The 18,409-nt window shown below is 44.6% G+C and overlaps 1 protein-coding gene across 4 annotated transcripts; it reads left to right on the top strand.

Moving 5' to 3' along the window:
• The first annotated feature begins 1,032 nt into the window (after positions 1-1,032).
• Positions 1,033-18,034, top strand: LOC130296310 (keratin, type I cytoskeletal 47 kDa-like). Of its 4 annotated transcripts, none has more exons than XM_056547706.1 (9): positions 1,033-1,093; positions 13,295-13,423; positions 13,561-13,643; positions 14,661-14,817; positions 15,568-15,729; positions 15,862-15,987; positions 16,685-16,905; positions 17,637-17,671; positions 17,844-18,034. In XM_056547706.1, the coding sequence occupies exons 1-9, from the start codon at positions 1,043-1,045 to the stop codon at positions 17,984-17,986; spliced, it is 1,107 nt and encodes a 368-aa protein (XP_056403681.1). In that variant the 5' UTR covers positions 1,033-1,042; the 3' UTR covers positions 17,987-18,034. The 4 variants fall into 4 exon arrangements, with proteins under 4 accessions (XP_056403681.1, XP_056403679.1, XP_056403682.1 ...); XM_056547704.1 differs by lacking the exon at positions 1,033-1,093 and adding an exon at positions 8,583-8,834; XM_056547707.1 differs by lacking the exon at positions 1,033-1,093 and adding an exon at positions 10,421-10,470.
• The last annotated feature ends 375 nt before the right edge of the window (positions 18,035-18,409 follow it).

Genomic DNA, 18,409 nt, shown 5'->3' on the forward strand with positions numbered 1-18,409 from the left:
CCGGAGGATCCCGAAGAAGACACCGTAGCAGCGGGACAGCATCGGGAGCCCCTTGGACAGCATCTGGAGTGGTGAGGACCTGGTCCGGAGTGGCGGGGACAGGTGAGTACAGCTTCCTATACTTTACATTGCACGGATCCCTCAACATACGATGGATTCGACAAACGATGGGTCGTTTGGAACAAATTACCATCGTATGTTGAGGGACCACTGTATTGTCTTCTAAGTTTGATAAACAAACCAAAAGACTAAAATATAACTATTATTGTAATTATAACAAGGTCTCATCTTTAATGGCTATGAGGGTCAAGGGTTTGAACATGAAAACTAGAATTCCCCACTTAATTCACCCTCAAACGAAAGGAAAAATTCAACACCCACAGAATATAGCGGATGCCTTTAGTAAATATTACGAATCACTATACAACTTGTCAAAAGATGACCTAACACCTCAACCCAATTCTGAAAACATAGACTCCTCCTTGAAAGAGTGCAACCTACCTAAATTGCCTCCTCAATGCATTGAAGATTTAACCTCTTCAGGACACAGGGCGTATGGATACGCCCTGCATTACGAGTCCTTAAGGACCAAGGGCGTATCCATGCGTCCGTGGGAAATCCGGTCCCCACCGCTAGCCGGTTGGGGACCGGAGCCGCATGCCTGCTGAAATCATTCAGCAGGCACCCTGGCACATCGCCCAGGGGGGTCCTGAGACCCCCCCATTTCGGCGATCGGAGAAAATCGCATGTCAATTCAGACATGCAATTTTTCTCCAATTCCGGGCTGATTGCTGGTCTCTGGTGACCCGATCACCCGGAAAATAGGGCTGATCAGAGCTGTCAGCAACAGCCCCGATCAGCTTAAAGGATAGGAGTGAGGTCGCAAAGCTGCGATCTCCTCCTATCCCCTGCCATTACTCAGAATGGAGTTCTGACCAATGGCAGCGCAGGACAGGGGGTTCCCATGGCAACCCCCGTTCTGCCCGCCCCTGGATGTCAAGGGGCTCTGGGAAGAAGATGGAGGCCGTACCTGCAGGAGAAGATGCCTGGGGACACAGGGATCTTCGCTGGAGCCTGCTGTATCTTTGCTCAGGTAGGGAATCAACAGTGGGGGGGGGGGGGGGGAATTGAAAGTGAAAGTAAATCGAGCTTTACTGTGGCAACCACTAGGGGGGCCAAACTGCAACTCTCAGCATGCCCAGACAGCCAAAGGCTGTCTGGGCATGCTGGGAGTTGTAGTTTTGCAACATCTGGAGGGTCACAGTTTGGAGACCACTGTTACAGTGGTGCCCAAACAGTAGCCCTCCAGATGTTGCCAAACTACAACTCTCAGCATGCCTCGACTGCCCAGGCATGCTGGGAGTTGTAGTTCTGTAACATCTGTCTCTTCAGATTTAGCAATTTTCATGACATTTTTGAAAATTGCTGCTCTACTTTGAAGCCCTCTAATTTTTTCAAAAAGCAAAAGTCGGTCCATTTTATGATGCCAACATAAAGTAGACATATTGTGTTTGTGAAGAAAAATAAAATTTATTTGGAATATCCATTTTCCTTACAAGTAGAGAGCTTCAAAGTTAGAAAAATGCAAAATTTTCAAAATTTTCATGAAATTTTGGGATTTTTCACCAAAAAAGGATGCAATTAACGCCGAAAATTTACCACCAAAATAAAGTAGAATATGTCACGAAAAAACTATCTCAGAATCAGAATATTCGGTAAAAGCGTTTTCGCGTTATTAATTCGTAAAGTGACGGTGGTCATAATTGCGAAAAAGGGCTCAGTCCTTAAGGTGAAAAAGGGCTGCGTCCTTAAGGGGTTAAACAAACCCATATGCTCAAAAGAGATCTCTGAAGCTATTGCCTCCATGAAACTAAACAAATCTCCTGGCCCTGAGGGCTTCACCTCAGATTACTATAAAACATTTGAACCTGTAATCCTCCCCCACTTAGAACAGTTAATTAACGAAGCTAAGATAAAGGGATCCTTTCCTAAGGAATCCCTGGAGGCCATCATAGTTACACTCCCAAAACCAGGGAAAAACCCAGATTGGCCAACCGACATTGCGGTCTATAAAACGGTGCGCATGTGCGTGGTCCTTCTGTCGATGACCTTGGCGGTGCACGCTGCAAGCGGAACTCGCTGGCTGAAAGTCTGCAGTGTGAATAAGCCCTAACAGAGAATCTGTCAGTCTGTATTATGCTTTGAGTCGCAGACGTGGGCATAGAAGGCGATTAAACAAACGATATCTGTCTCTTAGCTGATGTCTGTTTGCAAAGATATAAAATCATGTTTTCTTTCTAAGTTCAAGTGTCATAGAGGCTGCATTAAATACTGTGTGTGCGCGTTACCTGACGTTTTTCCATGAAGTTCCATTGAACTGAAAAACAACAAAAAGAAGGCTGTTCTTCAGCAATCTTTTATGCCATAAAATGGCCAAAATACTGCCGTTCTTTGGTACCACATGTATTATGAGTTTAAAGGTGAACTCCGCCCCTAGACATCTTATCCCCTATCCAAAGCATAAGGGGATACGATGTCTGATCGCAGGGGACCCCTGTGATCTCCCTGCTGCACCCAGCGTTTGTTTAGAGCGTCGGGTGCAGTGTCGGAGGCTCATGACATCACAGCCGCACCCCGCTCGTGACATCATGGCCATGCCCCCTCAATGCAAGTCTATGGTAGGGGGTGTGACTTGTATTGAGGGGGTATGGCCGTGACATCATGAGTGGGGCGTGGCCACCATAAGCCTCCGCCCCTCATCGCCAGTCATCCGACATAGAGCAAACTTCGCTCCGTGCACTGGAAGTCTGGGGTGTCACAGCCGAGATTGCGGGGGTCCCCAGCGGCAGGACCCCCCGCGATCAGACATCTTATCCCGTATCCTGTAAAGAGGAAAAGTTGACCAGTTGCCCATAGCAACCAATCAGATCACTTAATTTTTTAAAAAGGCTCTGGAAAATGAAAGAAGAGATATGATTGGTTGCTATGGGCAACTGGTCAACTTTTCCTCAGCACAGGTTTTGATAAATCTCCCCCAAGATGTCTAGGGGCGGAGTACCTCTTTAAGAGCACAACACTTCTTTCTTTTTTTATTTATTTTTTATTATTCTTTATAATTTTTTTAATTCTACTGGTGCCAGAAAGTTAAACAAATTTGTAAATTACTTCTATTAAAAAATCTTTACCCTTCCAGTACTTATTAGCAGCTGTATGCTTCAGAGGAAATTCTGTTCTTTTTGCATTTCTTTTTTTGTCTTGTCCACAGTGCTCTCTGCTGACACCTCTGTCCATATCAGGAACTGTCCAGAGCAGGAGAAAATCCCCATCGAAAACCTATGCTGCTCTGGACAGTTCCTGACATGGACAGAGGTGTCAGCAGAGAGCACTGTGGACAAGACAAAAAAAGAAATTCAAAAAGAATAGAATTTCCTCTGTAGCATACAGTACTGGAAGGGTAAAGATTTTTTAATAGAAGTAATTTATAAATCTCTTTCAATTTCTGGCACCAAAAAAAAATAAAAAAGTTTTCCACCGGAGTACCCCTTTAACTAAGGTTGCACTGTATAAGACAGTTTATTTAAGCTGGTGTGAACACTGGTCTAAGTATTAGTATTAGTAAATCCCTCCCAATGAGTTTTTCCCTACATGTCTACCAGATGCTTATGAAACTAGATTAGATAGGAATCATTCAGGTTCATCCAGTTCCTGTTACCGGAACCCATTACTTAGGTGGAGTCACCTTCTCAGACCCCTTACTATGGGAGATGCCTCCAGGCCGCTTACAGATTCCTACATGCATTGTGCTTCTAAGGCTTCGTTCACACTATGAGCATTCATCCGTTATATAATGTCTGTTTTCTGTGTAAAAAACGGATTTATAACAGATGAAATAACGGGTGCTAACGGATGAATAAATATCCGTTCCCTCATGTACGGCCATAACACCTCTGCCTACAGACTCCCACAGCCAGGACTACTACTCCCATTATGGAACAAACTTGTTTCCATGATGGGAGTAGTAATTCCCCGGCTGCGGGAGTCTGCAGACAGCTGGGGAGGTTACATTAGTGTTTGTACTACTACCCCCATCATGGAACAGAGTCTGTTCCATGATTGGGGTTGTAGTACAGGGGGTGAGGGATTGATCACACAGGGTCTCACTTCTGAGACCCGATGCGATCAGAAGTTATTAAGCAGGGGAACGGGCGGTATGCTCTGCAACCCTGTGATGTATGATGTGTTTTAACTTCCATTTTATATAGCTCTGCAGGGGGGGGGGGGAGACATATAGCCTATATATCTAGCCCCCCACAGAGCATTAATAAAGATATGACCCCCCACCAGCGCATTTATAAATATATATTCCCCGCCGGCGCATTAAATATATATCCCCCGCCGGCGCATTAAATATATATCCCCCGCCGGTGCATTAATAAATTAACGGATGTTTCTAACGGATGTTTTGACTGATGAATTTTATAGTGTGAAAGGGGCCTAAGAGATGTTCAGGGTAGCTGCCTTTTTGTTGTGTATCCTGTTCGTCTAGTAATTCTTGTACCGTCTGAATAGCCTCTCCCTCTCAGATTGTGAGTTGAAGCTACCAGTGTCCATTCCGGTATGTCTGGAACGAAGTTTAAAAAAAGAAAAGAAAAAAAAAGCAGTTTCCTGGTGAAGCGGGACAGCCTTGGGACAGTATTTAGCCTCGGCACAGTATGGTAGCCCAAGACTCAATACCTCCAGCTGTTCTCTAGGTAATAAAGCAACAGTAACACTTTAAAGAAGTACTCCGCCGGTAGACATGTTATCTCCTGTCCAAAGGATAGGGGATAACATGTTTGATTGCAGGGGTCCGATGGCTGGGGCACCCTAGTCTCCACCGCTGCACCTAAGTCATCCGGTGACGGAGTGAACTCCGCCCCGTGCTGGATGACTGGCAATCACAGGCGCCACGCCCCCTTCATTCATGTGTACACAGCCGTCACATCCCCTCCCTTAGACATGAATGGAGGTGGCATGGCGTGACGTCACGATCGCGGACAACCTAACAACCAAAATTATAGTCCCTGGATAAGGGAAAGGCACCAGACATAACAGTCAACAAACTACCCTAAGGTACTGTAGCCTCAAATACCCTAATCCACCCTAATGCCCCAGGTTTCCGTGACAGCAACGCCACAGCATCGGCCTGGAGATCGGCCTGGGGGGTCCCCCCGCAATCAAACATGTTATCCTCTATCCTCTGAATAGGGGATAACATGTTTATTGGCAGAGTACCGCTTTAAAGGGGTTATTCCAATACGAAAATGTATCTGATCGCTGGGACCACCCCCAATCATGACAAAAGAGGGACCTTACCCCTCTAGTGAATGAAGCAGCAGCCAATATGTATGCTATATTTGGAAATCCTGATAAAAAGTAAATGGAGGGATGACCAAATTATGATTTTTCCCCAATTCAGCATGCACCTGGTATGACAGTTTTTCAGGTGTTTCCCTATAGAAAACAAAAAAGACAAATGAGGTGAAAGAGGGTCACAGGAGTATTGCCACATGTGGCAGAAATTCGGCAAATTTTTCACAACAGAAAATCCTCATTTAGGTGTTTTTTGTATTTTGCCACCCATTTCAATGGGTCTGCAAAAAAATCCACAATAATGGCAGATTTGCCATATTTCTGCGAACCCATTGATATCATGCGTAGCAGAATTTGCTGTGGATTTCCATCATTGTGAAGTGGAAGCTGTCCTTGTTAGTGTAACCTAAGGACACATTCACACTACGTACCGTATATACTCGAGTATAAGCCGAGTTTTTCAGCATGATTTTTCGTGCTGAAAACGCCCCCCTCGGCTTATACTCGGGTGAACTCTCCATCTGTCAAGTGGTCTTCAACCTGCCATCGGCTGTCCGGGCATGCTGGGAGTTGTAGTTTTGAAACACCTGGAGGTCCACAGATTGAAGACCACTGCGGCCTTCGTCATCATCCAGACCCCCCTCTTTAGTTTTCTACTCACCTCCCCTCAGTGGGAAGGAAGGGTGAGCTGGTCCGGGCCATCTATGCTGCAGGGACCGTGTGGTGTGGAGGGTTCGTCTTTCCAGGCTGTCCATTTTCCCCCGGAGGCCCTCTTCTCAGCTGCGGGCCGGCCCCGGACTAGTGACGTTGCCTTGACGACGACGCACAGGGACGTCTGTGCGCAGCAGACGTGCCTGCACATGAACGTCCCCGTGCGTCGTCGTCAAGGCAACGTCATTAGTCCGGGGCCGGCCCGGAGCGGAGAAAAGGGCCTCCCGGGGAAAATGGACAGCCCGGAACGACTATCCCTCCCCACCGGATGGTCCCTGCAGCATAGATGGCCTGGACCAGTTCACCTTTCCTTCCCACCGAGGGGAGGTGAGTAGAAAACTAAAGGGGGGGTCTGGATGATGACGAAGGCCGCAGTGGTCTTTAACCTGCGGACCTCCAGGTGTTTCAAAACTACAACTCCCAGCATGCCCGGACAGCCGATGGCTGAATGGATTGACAGGCGGTGATGATGAAGGGGGGGGGGGGGATGATGACAGGGGGTGAAAATGACAGGGTGATGATGACAGGGTGATGACATCCGTCACGCCCCCTCCCATAGACTTGCATTGAGGGGGTGTGGTGTGACGTCATGAGGGGGCGGGGCTATGATGTCACAAGCTCCCGGCGCCAGCTCCAGCGTTCGGAACAGTTTGTTCCAAACGCTGAGCAGCGGAGTACCCCTTTAAATGTGGTCCGGGCCGGCATGAGATTGTCCAAAAAATTTAAATGATAATTTAAAAAAAGCCACTGACCACCGCAGAAAGCTAACCATACCATACTACATTCAAGTTATAAGTCTAAAGGAGATGGGCGAAAACTGTGACTTTTTTCACCCATTGCGCACATTTGCAACAATTTACTACCAAAAAGCAGGGTAAGACCAATGATAAATTCCTTTTGGCACTCCCAATAATGGATGCGGACACACGTGAAAGGGGACAAAACACTCCCAATAGGGGACAACCAGGCTTATGTGCTGGCCCTACCTTGTACAAAGGGTACAACCAATACTCAAATAAGGGGCCCAGGCCACCTTTGCACCCCCCTGTGGCAGCCCCACCACAGAAGCAGAAGACCGCTGTTTAAATAGTAGTTTCCTGCTTCTGTACGTCCGGCCACATCACCCCCCCCATCCCCCTGTGCCATTTCTTTCCCCCTTTTATCCCACCTGTGCAATTTAATCTCCCTTTATCCCTGCAACTTTATTCACCCCTGTGCCTTATCATCCCCCCTGTGTAGAGGAAGAGTGGTGCACCTGAGCCTGCTGGCCAGGTAAAAAGAAGAACAGGGGGAGGAGGGAAGGGGAAAAGAGGTGAGGCACAAGGGGTGAGCGGGGGATGATTTGGAACAGGACACAGGGGGATAAAGGGGAAATGAAATGGCATGGGGCAGATGAAATGGCACAGGGGGGTGGTAAAGAGGGTGGGATGAATTTGCACAGAGGGTAATAAAGAGGAAAGGAAATGGCACTGGGGGGGGGGTTAAAGGGGAAATAATGTGGCACAGGGGCTAAGGAGGGGATGATTTGACACAAGGCACAAGGTTCAAGGAGGAGGAATGAAGTGGCATGGAGGGATCAAGAGGGGGGAATAAAATGGTAAGGGGGGGGGGGGGGGACAAGAGGTGATTAAATAGCACTGGGAAATTCTACTGTAATGTCGCTTTTGATCATGTTTTATAGGTAATTACACTCTGGAGTAAGTACAGGACAGTATTCCGTCATTTCCATCCCTTTTTCCCCCTCTCTGTCCCTGCCTATTTCCCATCTATCCCTAACCTCCTCCCTGCCTAATTGTTTTTTTTTTTTTTTTACTATATAAAAAATGCAGTTTTGTCTGCCCGGTAGCGTGCTCACTACCAGGCAGACTTCCCCAGCAGGCACCACGTCACTGATGCCTGCTGGGGGGGACTTCCGCCCTTAGTTCATCTACACAGGGTGCCTCCAGCTGTTTCATCACTACAACTCCCAGCTTGCCCTGACATCTATTGGCTGTCAGGGCATGCTGGGAGTTGTAGTGGGGAAAAACTGGAGGCACCCTGTGTTAAAAACAATACATGGCCGCGGCGCAACCCGAACCTCGCTACCCCTCCCCTGAACCCCGCTACCCCCCTTAACCCCCCCACCCCCCCCACATACTGCCGCCAAGGAAAGGAATGTGCATAAATGAAATGGCGCAACCAAAGGAGAAAAAAACGCCCTGCGACAACATTTTTGCGCCAAATTAACCCCAGAAAACAAGGGTAAAGTGCTTCATAAATACCCCCCCCCCCCCCCCATTGTTCCTAAAGGCAGAGTAAGGATAAGATCTGGTGTCGCAGGAATTTCTAGGACTCATGAGATCACGTCATGCCCGTATAACTGCAGGAATGTCCTTTTGTGTACATGTTGTCATGCAGGTTTTGTCTGTGCAGATAGGGTGTCCCCCTTCCCCCCTGCTGCTTGGGTATATAAGACGGGAGAGAGGGGCTACTGATTCAGCTCATCCTCCTGCACAGTCTCTGCTTGTCCAGTCTCTCTTATCCCCAAGAAAAAGATGAGTTTCTCTAGCCGCAGCATCTCCCACTCTAGCCTATTCAGTGAGGCTGGCATACAGAGGGCACGCAGTGTGGCAGGAGGTGCTGGTAGCATCAAAATGTCCTCTGCAAGTGTCTCTATGGCCAGTGCGGGGGCCACATATTTCAATGGGGGTCTGGATGTTTCTTCCCTTAGTAACAACAGAAAGGACACCATGAACAATCTGAATGACCGCTTGGCTGTCTATCTGGAAAAGGTAAGAACTGATCTGTTTGTAGAATATGAAACCCTTAGGCTAGGTTCAGACTACGGAATCTCCGACAGAAATTCAGTCGTAAAATTTCCGTCCGAAATTCCGCTTGCTAAAATGTCTAGTGTAGTGAATGGTTTTCCGTTCACAAATTCACACTTCGGAATTTGTGAAGCGGAAAATCCGCTTAGTAAATCCACTTAGAAATTTCCGCCTGAAGAAAGGGGTTGCTCTTTCTTCAGGCGAAATTCCTCGCGGAACATATTGCAGTCTATCGGAGACTGCAGTGTCCGCGCGGTCCTAGCGCCGACTTATTCAGTCGGCGCAGGCGGAACTCAGAATCTCCGGGCGGAAATTTTCTGCCCGGAGATTCCGTAGTCTGAACCTAGCCTAAGGGATGGAGATCTAGCCGGTGGCACTAGGACCGCGCGGACTACATTGTTGTTCCCATAGATGGCAATGCATTTCTAAGCAGATCTCCCAAAAGATCCACCCAGAAATGCATTGCAGTCTATGGGGGGGCAACATTGCAGTCTGCTCGGTCCTAGCGCCGCTGGCTCGATCTCCAGCAGAAATTCTGCCCTGAAATTCTGTAGTGTGAACTTAGCCTTAGGGTTATTTAGTTTAGAAAACTGAAGGCTGAGGCTAGGTTCACACTGCGGAATTTCCGGGCAGAAAATTTCAGCCTGAAGATTCCGAGTGCGCTAGGACCGCGCGGACACTGCAGTCTCCAATAGGCTGCAATGTGTTCCGCGAGTATTTCCGCCTGAAGAATGAGCAACGCCATTCGTCAGGCGGAAATTTCCATGCGGATTTTCCGTTCACAAATTCCGCATCACAAATCCTGAAATGTGAATTTGTGAACGGAAACCCAATCACTACACTATACATTTTAGAAAGCGGAATTTCTGCCTGCAATTTCAAGGCGGAATTGCAGGCGGAAATTCCGTAGTGTTAACCTAGCCTTAGGGGCAACCTAATAACTATGTATAAATATATCAGGGGGCCGTACAGAGATCTCTCCCATGACCTATTTATACCCAGGACTGTATCTATAACAAGGGGGCATCCTCTACGTCTAGAGGAAAGAAGGTTTCTACACCAGCACAGTCGGGGGTTCTTTACTGTAAGAGCAGTGAGACTGTGGAATTCTCTGCCTGAGGAGGTGGTCATGGTGAACTCTGTAAAAGAATTTAAAAGGGGTCTGGATGCATTTTTGGAGAATAATAACATTACAGGTTATGGATTCTAGATTTATAGGGACAGAACGTTGATCCAGGGATTTATTCTGATGCCATATTTGGAGTCGGGAAGGAGTTTTTACCTCTAGTATGAGGGTTTTTTTGCCTTCCTCTGGATCAACTCAGTAGGGACTCATTAGGGTTATAGGTTGAACTTGATGAACTCTGATCTTTTTTCAACCTTATGAACTATGGGGGAGATTTATCAAAACCTGTGTAGAGGAAGAGTGGTGCAGTTGCCCATGGCAACCAATCAGATCGCTTCTTTCATTTTTCACAGGTCTCTTTAAAAATGAAAGAAGCGATCTGATTGGTTGCTATGGGCAACTGCACCACTCTTCCTCTACACAGGTTTTGATAAATCTCCCCCTATGTTACTATGTTGTAGAGCTGCATGAATGGTTGGCATTGCCCTAAGTATTCTGTAGGAATACAAGAAATGTCCAATGTCCACTTCTGTTCCCTTCCCCAACTTGTGCTGCAATAGGCTCCTGCCAGGCAGTAGGGCAGTGTTTGCCAACCAGGGCGCCTCCAGCTGTTGCAAAACTACAACTCCCAGCATGCCCGGACAGCCTTTGGCTGTCCGGGCATGCTGGGAGTTGTAGTTTTGCAACAGCTGGAGGCACCCTGCTTGGGAAACACTGCAGTAGGAAGCCCTGTATGATATGTCTATACTAAAAGTTATATTCGGGAACCCAGACCTGTTCCCTGGTGCCTGAGGGAGGCCATTCACCCATATGTCAAATATAAAAACATTGGGGGAGATTTATCAAAACCCGTCCGGAGGAAAAGTTGCCCAGTTGCCCATAGCAACCAATCAGATTGTTTCTTTCAGTTTTAACAAGGCCTGTGCAAAATGAAAGAAGCGATCTGATTGGTTGCTATGGGCAACTGGGCAGCTTTTCCTCTGGAAAGGTTTTGATAAATCTCCCCCATCTGTATTAAAAAATGGCGCATAATGATTGGGGCCCATGGACTTTATATTTCGACTTAGCTGGGATCTGCGTCATGGTATATCCCCTCACCTTATCTCCTATCCACACCCTAATGGCCCCAACATTCAATGGACAAAAGTCGGACGAACCTGCTGTATGGGCACCTTAAAGGGGTACTCCATTGGAAAACTTTTTTTTTAATCAACTGGTGCCAGAAAGTTAAACAGATATGTAAATTACTTATATTAAAAAAAAATATCAATCCTTCCAGGACTTAAGAGATGCTTTATACTACAGAGAAAGTTATTTTCTTTTTGAATTTCTTTCCAGTCTGTCCACAGTGCTCTCTGCTGACACCTCTGTCTGTATCAGGAACTGTCCAGGGCAGGATAGGTTCGCTATGGGGATTTGCTTCTGCTTTGAACAGTTCCTGACATGGACAGAGGTGTCAGCAGAGAGCACTGTGGACAGACAGAAAAGAAAAGAACTTTCTCTGTACTATACAGCAGCTGATAAGTACTGGAAGGATTATTTTAAATAGAAGTAATTTACAAATCTGGATAACTTTCTGGCACCAGTTGATTTAAAGGGGTTATCCAGGAAAAAAAAAACTTTTGTTTATATATCAACTGGCTCCAGAAAGTTAAACAGATTTGTAAATTACTTCAATTAAAAAAATCTTAATCCTTCCAATAATTATCAGCTGCTGAAGTTGAGTTGTTCTTTTCTGTCTGGCAACAGTGCTCTCTGCTGACATCTCTGTCTGTCTCGGGAACTGCACAGAGTAGAAGAGGTTTGCTATGGGGATTTGCTTCTACTCTGGACAGTTCCCGAGACAGGTGTCATCAGAGAGCACTTAGACAGAAAAGAACAACTCCACTTCAGCAGCTCAACAGCAGATCTGTTCAAAGGGGTACTCCACTGGAAAAAAAAAAAAAAACTTTTTTAATCAACTTGTGCCAGAAAGTTAAACAGATTTGTAAATTACTTGTATTAAAAAAATCTTTATTCTTCCAGTATATATTAGCTACTATACTACGGAGAAAGTTCTATTCTTTTTGGATAACTTTTTTTTTCTTTCTGTCCACAGTGTTCTCTGCTGACACCTCTGTCTGTATCAGAAACTGTCCAGAACAGGAGCAAAATCCCCATTGCAAACCTATCCTACTCTGGACAGTTCCTGATACAGACAGAGGTGTCAGCAAAGAGCACTGTGGACAGAAAAAAAAAAATCCAAAAACAAATGAACTTTCTCTGTAATATACAGCCACTAATAAGTACTGGAAGGAAAAAGATTTTTTTTTTTTTTGTTGTAAAGTAATTTACAAATCTGTTTAACTTTCTGACACCAGTTGATTAAAAAAAAAATATTTTCCACCGGAGTACCCCTTTAACTTTCTGGAGCCAGTTGATATATATAAAACATTTTTTTCCTGGATAACCCCTTAAAGGGTACCTCTCATCAAAAAAACTTTTGAAATATTATAGATTAATGTATGCAGAATAACTTTACAATTGCATGTTATTAAAAAATATGCTTCTTTCTCTATAATTTTCCACTTTGAAGAAATGACCACTAGGGGTCTCCCTACCAGTCCTGGCAGGAAGCATTTCAGACTCATGCTGGAGTCCTAAACACTACGAGCTGCCAGTCTGCTTTGTTCACAAAGGAGAACACTCAGAGCTGCCAGCCTGCTTTGTTCACAGCCTGTTTGGCTGTGAACAAAGCAGGCTGGCAGCTCTGAGTGTTTAGGACTCCAGCATGAGTCAGAAATGCTTGCTGACGGGACTGATCGGGAAAAATACAATAGAAAGAAGCATATTTTTCATTAACATGCTATCGGAAAGTTATTCAACATTCATTAATCTAAAATATATCAAAAGTTTATTTGATGATGAGAGGTACCCTTTAAAAATAAATTGTTTTCCACCGGAGTACCCCTTTCACTTTCTGGAGCCAGTTGAGATATATAAAACATTTTTTTTCCTGGATAACCCCTTAAAAATTTATTGTTTTCCACCGGAGTACCCCTTTAACTTTCTGGAGCCAGTTGATATATATAATATAGTTTTCTTCCTGGATAACCCCTTTAAAATAAATTGTTTTCCACCGGAGTACCCCTTTAAGAAACATTATATAAATTGATCCTGAATCGACTGAATGAAGTGTGCAGCTCCCGCGTGGCGTCTCGGGCCCCCTCTGAGGAAGCCATAATATGTCCTGTTGACCACTACTACTAATCTATAGTTACAGATTTTGCTCAATCTAACATTTTCTTGCATTTTTTAGGTTCACTCTTTGGAACGAGCAAATTCCGACCTAGAAGCTAAGATCCGTGACTTCTATGAGAAACAGTCCGCCATCCAAGCTTATGACCCAAGCGGATTCTATGAGACCATTAACAAGTTACGGATTCAGGTAACATGACATCATCATGTTGTTGTACCTCACGGTACCATTAAGCTTATTTAGTATGTTTGCATTCCCTAGATTGCATTATGTTTTTTTTTTTTTTTAAGCTAATTCATCATTTCTTTTATTGTTTCTCATCCTAGATCCTAGATGCCACCACTGATAACGCCAGGCTGGTGCTTCAGATTGATAACGCAAAACTGGCTGCGGATGACTTCAAAATGAAGTACGTGACATAAAGGCCCAATATCTTTAAAGGGGTACTCCTGTGGAAACCTTTTTTTTTTATTTATTTTTTTAAATCAACTGGTGCCAGAAAGTTAAACAGATTTGTAAATTACTTCTATTAAAAAAAATCTTAATCCTTCCAGGACTTTTTAGGGGCTGTATAATACAGAGGAAATGCTTTACTTTTTAGATTTCTCTGATGTCATGACCACAGTGCTCTCTGCTGACCTCTGCTGTCCATTTTAGGAGCTGTCCAGAGCAGAATATGTTTGCTATGAGGATTTTCTCATGCTCTGGACAGTTCATGACATCAGAGAAATCTAAAAAGTAAAGCATATCCTCTGTAGTATACAGCCACTAATAAGTACTGGAAGGATTAAGATTTTTTTTCAATAGAAGTAATTTACAAATCTGTTTAACTTTCTGGCACCAGTTGATTTAAAAAAAAAAAAAAAGTTTTCCACAGGAGTACTCCTTTAACTATGTATTTAAGTTTGTAAAGCCTTAAAGCGGTACTCCGCCCCTAGACATCTTATACCCTATAAGATGTCTGATCGTGGGGGTCCCACTGCTGGGGACCCCCTGTGATCTCCCTGCTGCACCCGGCGTTCGTTTAGAGCGTCGGGTGCAGCGCAGGAGGCTCGTGACATCACGGCCACGCCCCCTCAATGCAAGTCTATGGGAGGGGGAGTAGGGGGGCCAAGATTGGATAGGGGATAAGATGTCTAGGGGCAGAGCATCCCTTTTAAGGGGTTATCCAGGAATTCAAAAACAGAGCTATTTTCTTTCAGAAAACGCTCCCCGTCTGTCTCCAGGTTGGGTGCGGTTCTGCAGCTCAGTTTCATTATAGTGAATATAGCCAAGTTGTAATACCACACACAACCTGGGGACAGACGTGGAGCTGTTTTAAGAAAATAAATTAGCTGTGTTTTTCTATTCATGGATAACCCCTTTAGGACTGCTTGTTTAGAGCATCACAGAATGATCTTCAAATTTTTGCCCTTTTGCCTTGTAGGTTTGAGTCAGAACTGGCCTTTAGGCTTGGAGTGGAACATGATATAAGTGGTCTGCGTAAGGCCCTCGATGAGCTGACTGTCAACCGATCTGATCTGGAGCTGGAGATTGAAAGCCTGAGGGAGGAGCTGATCTTCCTGAAGAAGAACCATCAGGAGGTATAGCTATCCATGACCATGGCCTGAAATTTTTATTAAAGGGGTACTCCACTGAAAAAAAAATTTTTAATCAGCTGGTGCCAGAAAGTTAAACAGATTTGTAAATTACTTCTATTAAAAAATCTTAATCCTTTCAGTACTTATGAGCTGCTGAAGTTGAGTTGTTCTTTTCTGTCTAAGTGCTCTCTGATGACACCTGTCTCGGGAACTGTCCAGAGTAGAAGCAAATCCCCATAGCAAACCTCTTCTACTCTGTGCAGTTCCCGAGACAAGCAGAGATGTCAGCAGAGAGCACTGTTGCCAGACAGAAAACTCAACTTCAGCAGCTGATAATTATTAGAAGGATTAAGATTTTTTTAATAGAAGTAATTTACAAATCTGTTTAACTTTCTGGAGCCAGTTGATATATTAAAATACATTTTTACATTTTAAGTCTGGGCAGTTCCTAAAATAGACAGAAGTGTCAGCAGAGAGCACTGTGGTCAGACAGAAAGGAAATTCAAATAGAAAAGAACTTCATTTGGAGCATACAGCAGCTGATAAGCACTGGAAGGATTAAGATTTTTTAATAGAAGTAAATTACAAATCTGTTGAACTTTCTGGCAGCAGTTGATTTAATAAAAAATGTTTTTCAGTGGAGTACCCCTTTAACAATATTCCATCATCTCTTTTTTCATGTTTCTACTGTGTAACTTCTTGTTTGAGACAAGACGTTCTTAGTGACCTCGTCACAATTTTTCCTTCTTGTAGGAACTGGATGTTCTCAAGGGAAGGATCGGAGGAAAGGTCAATGTAGAACTGGACTCTGCTCCACCCGTAGACTTGTCTAAGGTCATTGCAGAAGTCAGACATCAGTATGAGGAAATGATGGAGAAGAACCGTCAGGAGATGGAGTCCTGGTACAGGACACAGGTATGATGACTCTCAACCAATATCCAACATGACTGCTTGTGATTGGCCAGAATGAGTGCCGAAACTTTCAGCAATAAGTGAACTTATCTCAGTCCTACTAATTCCTGGCTTCCATGTTTTTTCCCCCAACAGAGTCAAAGCCTCAGTACGGAAGTTGCCGTGTGCCAACAAAGTTTTGAAAGTTCTAGGACCGAAGTTACGGACCTGAGACGTTCAGCCCAGAGCCTGGAAATTGAGTTGCAATCTCTACTGAACATGGTGAGTCTGCAGATCTTCTAGTGTCTGATCAGGGCGGAATCTATAAGGTTGACTCTCTTAAAGGGGTATTCTGGGTTTATACATCTTAACCCCTATCCAAAGGATAGTGGATAAGATGTATGACGGCAGGGATCCCGCCGCTGGGAACCCCCACGATCTCGGTGCAGCCCCCGGCATTCTGTGCCCCGGGTTCTGCCTCAGAGACAGGGACGTGACATCATAGCATGGCCCCTCCATTCATGTCTATAAGAGGGGGTGTGACGGCCCTCCCACAGACATGAACGGAGGGGGCATGTCCGTGACATCACGTCCCTGTCTCTGAGGCAGTACCTGGGGCACAGAATGTCAGGGGCTGCACCGAGATCGCGGGGGTCCCCAGCGGTGGGACCCCCGCGATCATACATCTTATCCCCTATCCTTTGGATAGGGGTTAAGATGTATAAGCCTAGAATACCCCTTTAATACTATGTCTTCATGCTAAGGCTCCTTTCCACATGCTGATTATTGGGTAAATGAGCATTCCTTGGAGAGTTCCCAATAATCTGCACCTCTACACACCTACACGAGGGTATGATTATCCAGGCGGTTTTGAGCTGAAGAAGGTCTGGCAAGGATGGGATGGTCAAAACTCTTCCACTCAAGACATCGTCGTCCTATTTTTAGGTTATAATAATAATTCTCCCTTTCTGTACTCCAGAAACAATCTCTGGAGGGCACATTAGTCGAGACAGAAGGTCGATATGGAGCAGAACTTGCGACGATCCAGAATTTGATCTCCCAGATCGAACTCAACCTGCAGCAAGTGAGATCAGACTACGAGAACCAGTCTCTAGAGTACAGAAGACTACTCGATATCAAGACAAAACTGGAGCAGGAAATCGCCACCTACAGGAGACTCTTGGATGGGGAGGATGTAAGGTAAGGAGTGACAACAAGCACTATGAATATCTATCTATCTATCTATCTCATATCTATCTATCTATCTATCTCATATCTATATATCTCATAAATATATGTCTATCTATCTATCTATCTATCTCATATCTATCTATCCATCTCAAATCTCTCTATCTATCTATCTATCTATCTATCTCATATCTCTCTATCTATCTATCTATCTATCTATCTCATGTCTATCTATCTCATAAATATCTATCTATCTATCTATCTATCTACAGCAAAGTAGAAATCACGGCAGCACTCCAAGAAGTACAATGAATGGTGGCTTTATGATCACCAAAGTGTACAGCGACGTTTCGGCCACCTCACGTGACCATCATCAAGCTTAATGATGGCCACGTGAGGTGGCCGAAACGTCGCTGTACACTTTGGTGATCATAAAGCCACCATTCATTGTACTTCTTTTAGTGCTGCCGTGATTTCTACTTTGCTGTACTCAGAGGGACCTAGGACCAGGGTCCTACCACCGCTTGCACCCACCTACACATCGCTGTTGATTGTCTATCTATCTCATATCTATCTAATTTGTATCTATGTATCATTTCATGTCTATTTATTTATTTATTTATTTAATATCTATCTATTGTCTTCCGGGATCTCTGTCAATAGTTGAAATAATTCTTAGTTTTCTTTTTAATATTATGGGTACAAAGAAAAAAAAAAATTTTTCTTCTTTTTTTTGTCAACAGCATCCAAGCCGCTTCACAATTGGAAACCCAGAAAAGTAAGTAATCTCCGCCATCAACAATGATCAGTTATGTATATTATTTTATAGCTCCAAGAATTAAGAGATATAATTCTGCCTGCAGCCATCACTAGGGGGAGATTATTTTCAACCATTTTTAATACATGTCATCCTGGATTGATCCAATTTTTACCTTGAATTTTTTATTTAGGCGTCAAAATTGTCAGCAAGGAAGAAGCCCAAAGTTCAAGCACAACAACAATCAAGACTGTGAAGACATATGTTGAGGAAGTGGTAGATGGAAAAGTAGTGTCTTCATCAAGTTTACAAGAAGTGTCTGAGATCAAAAAATAGAGGGTTGAGTCTCCAATTGTGATGAAATGTTATCAATAAATTCTCTGATCATCATGTCTGTCTGTTCGTCCTATGTTCTTTTTATACCTTATGTTTTACTGGGTCACACGTTGGCGGTACTATTTACAAAGTGTGCAAAACATTTACCTCCTCCAGGGGCATGATACTCAGGGGCAAGATACTCAGGGGCATGTTAATCCCGCCCCCAAGGAGTCAGAATAAGGTCTAGACAAGGTGCTCACATCTCCTTATGGACAGTGCACCCCTAGAAAGATACTACTGAGTAACAGTACACATGACCAACACTGGGCTTAATCAAATTATACAGATACAGTGACCCCCCCCGACCTACGATGGCCCCGACATACGATAATTTCAACATGCGATGGCCTCTCACAGGCAGCATCAACATACGATGCTTTT

The sequence above is a fragment of the Hyla sarda genome, chromosome 12 (genome assembly GCF_029499605.1).
Source record: "Hyla sarda isolate aHylSar1 chromosome 12, aHylSar1.hap1, whole genome shotgun sequence".
NCBI lineage: Eukaryota > Metazoa > Chordata > Amphibia > Anura > Hylidae > Hyla > Hyla sarda.

What these genes read in the sequence shown, in the direction of transcription:
- LOC130296310 (XM_056547704.1), top strand. Translation starts at nt 8,598, where the DNA reads ATGAGTTTCTCTAGCCGCAGCATCTCCCACTCTAGCCTATTCAGTGAG. An exon ending in TTAACAAGTTACGGATTCAG is followed by an intron (nt 13,424 to 13,560) that starts GTAACATGACAT and finishes TTCTCATCCTAG; the next exon opens with ATCCTAGATGCCACCACTGA. An exon ending in ACAATTGGAAACCCAGAAAA is followed by an intron (nt 17,672 to 17,843) that starts GTAAGTAATCTC and finishes TTTTTTATTTAG; the next exon opens with GCGTCAAAATTGTCAGCAAG.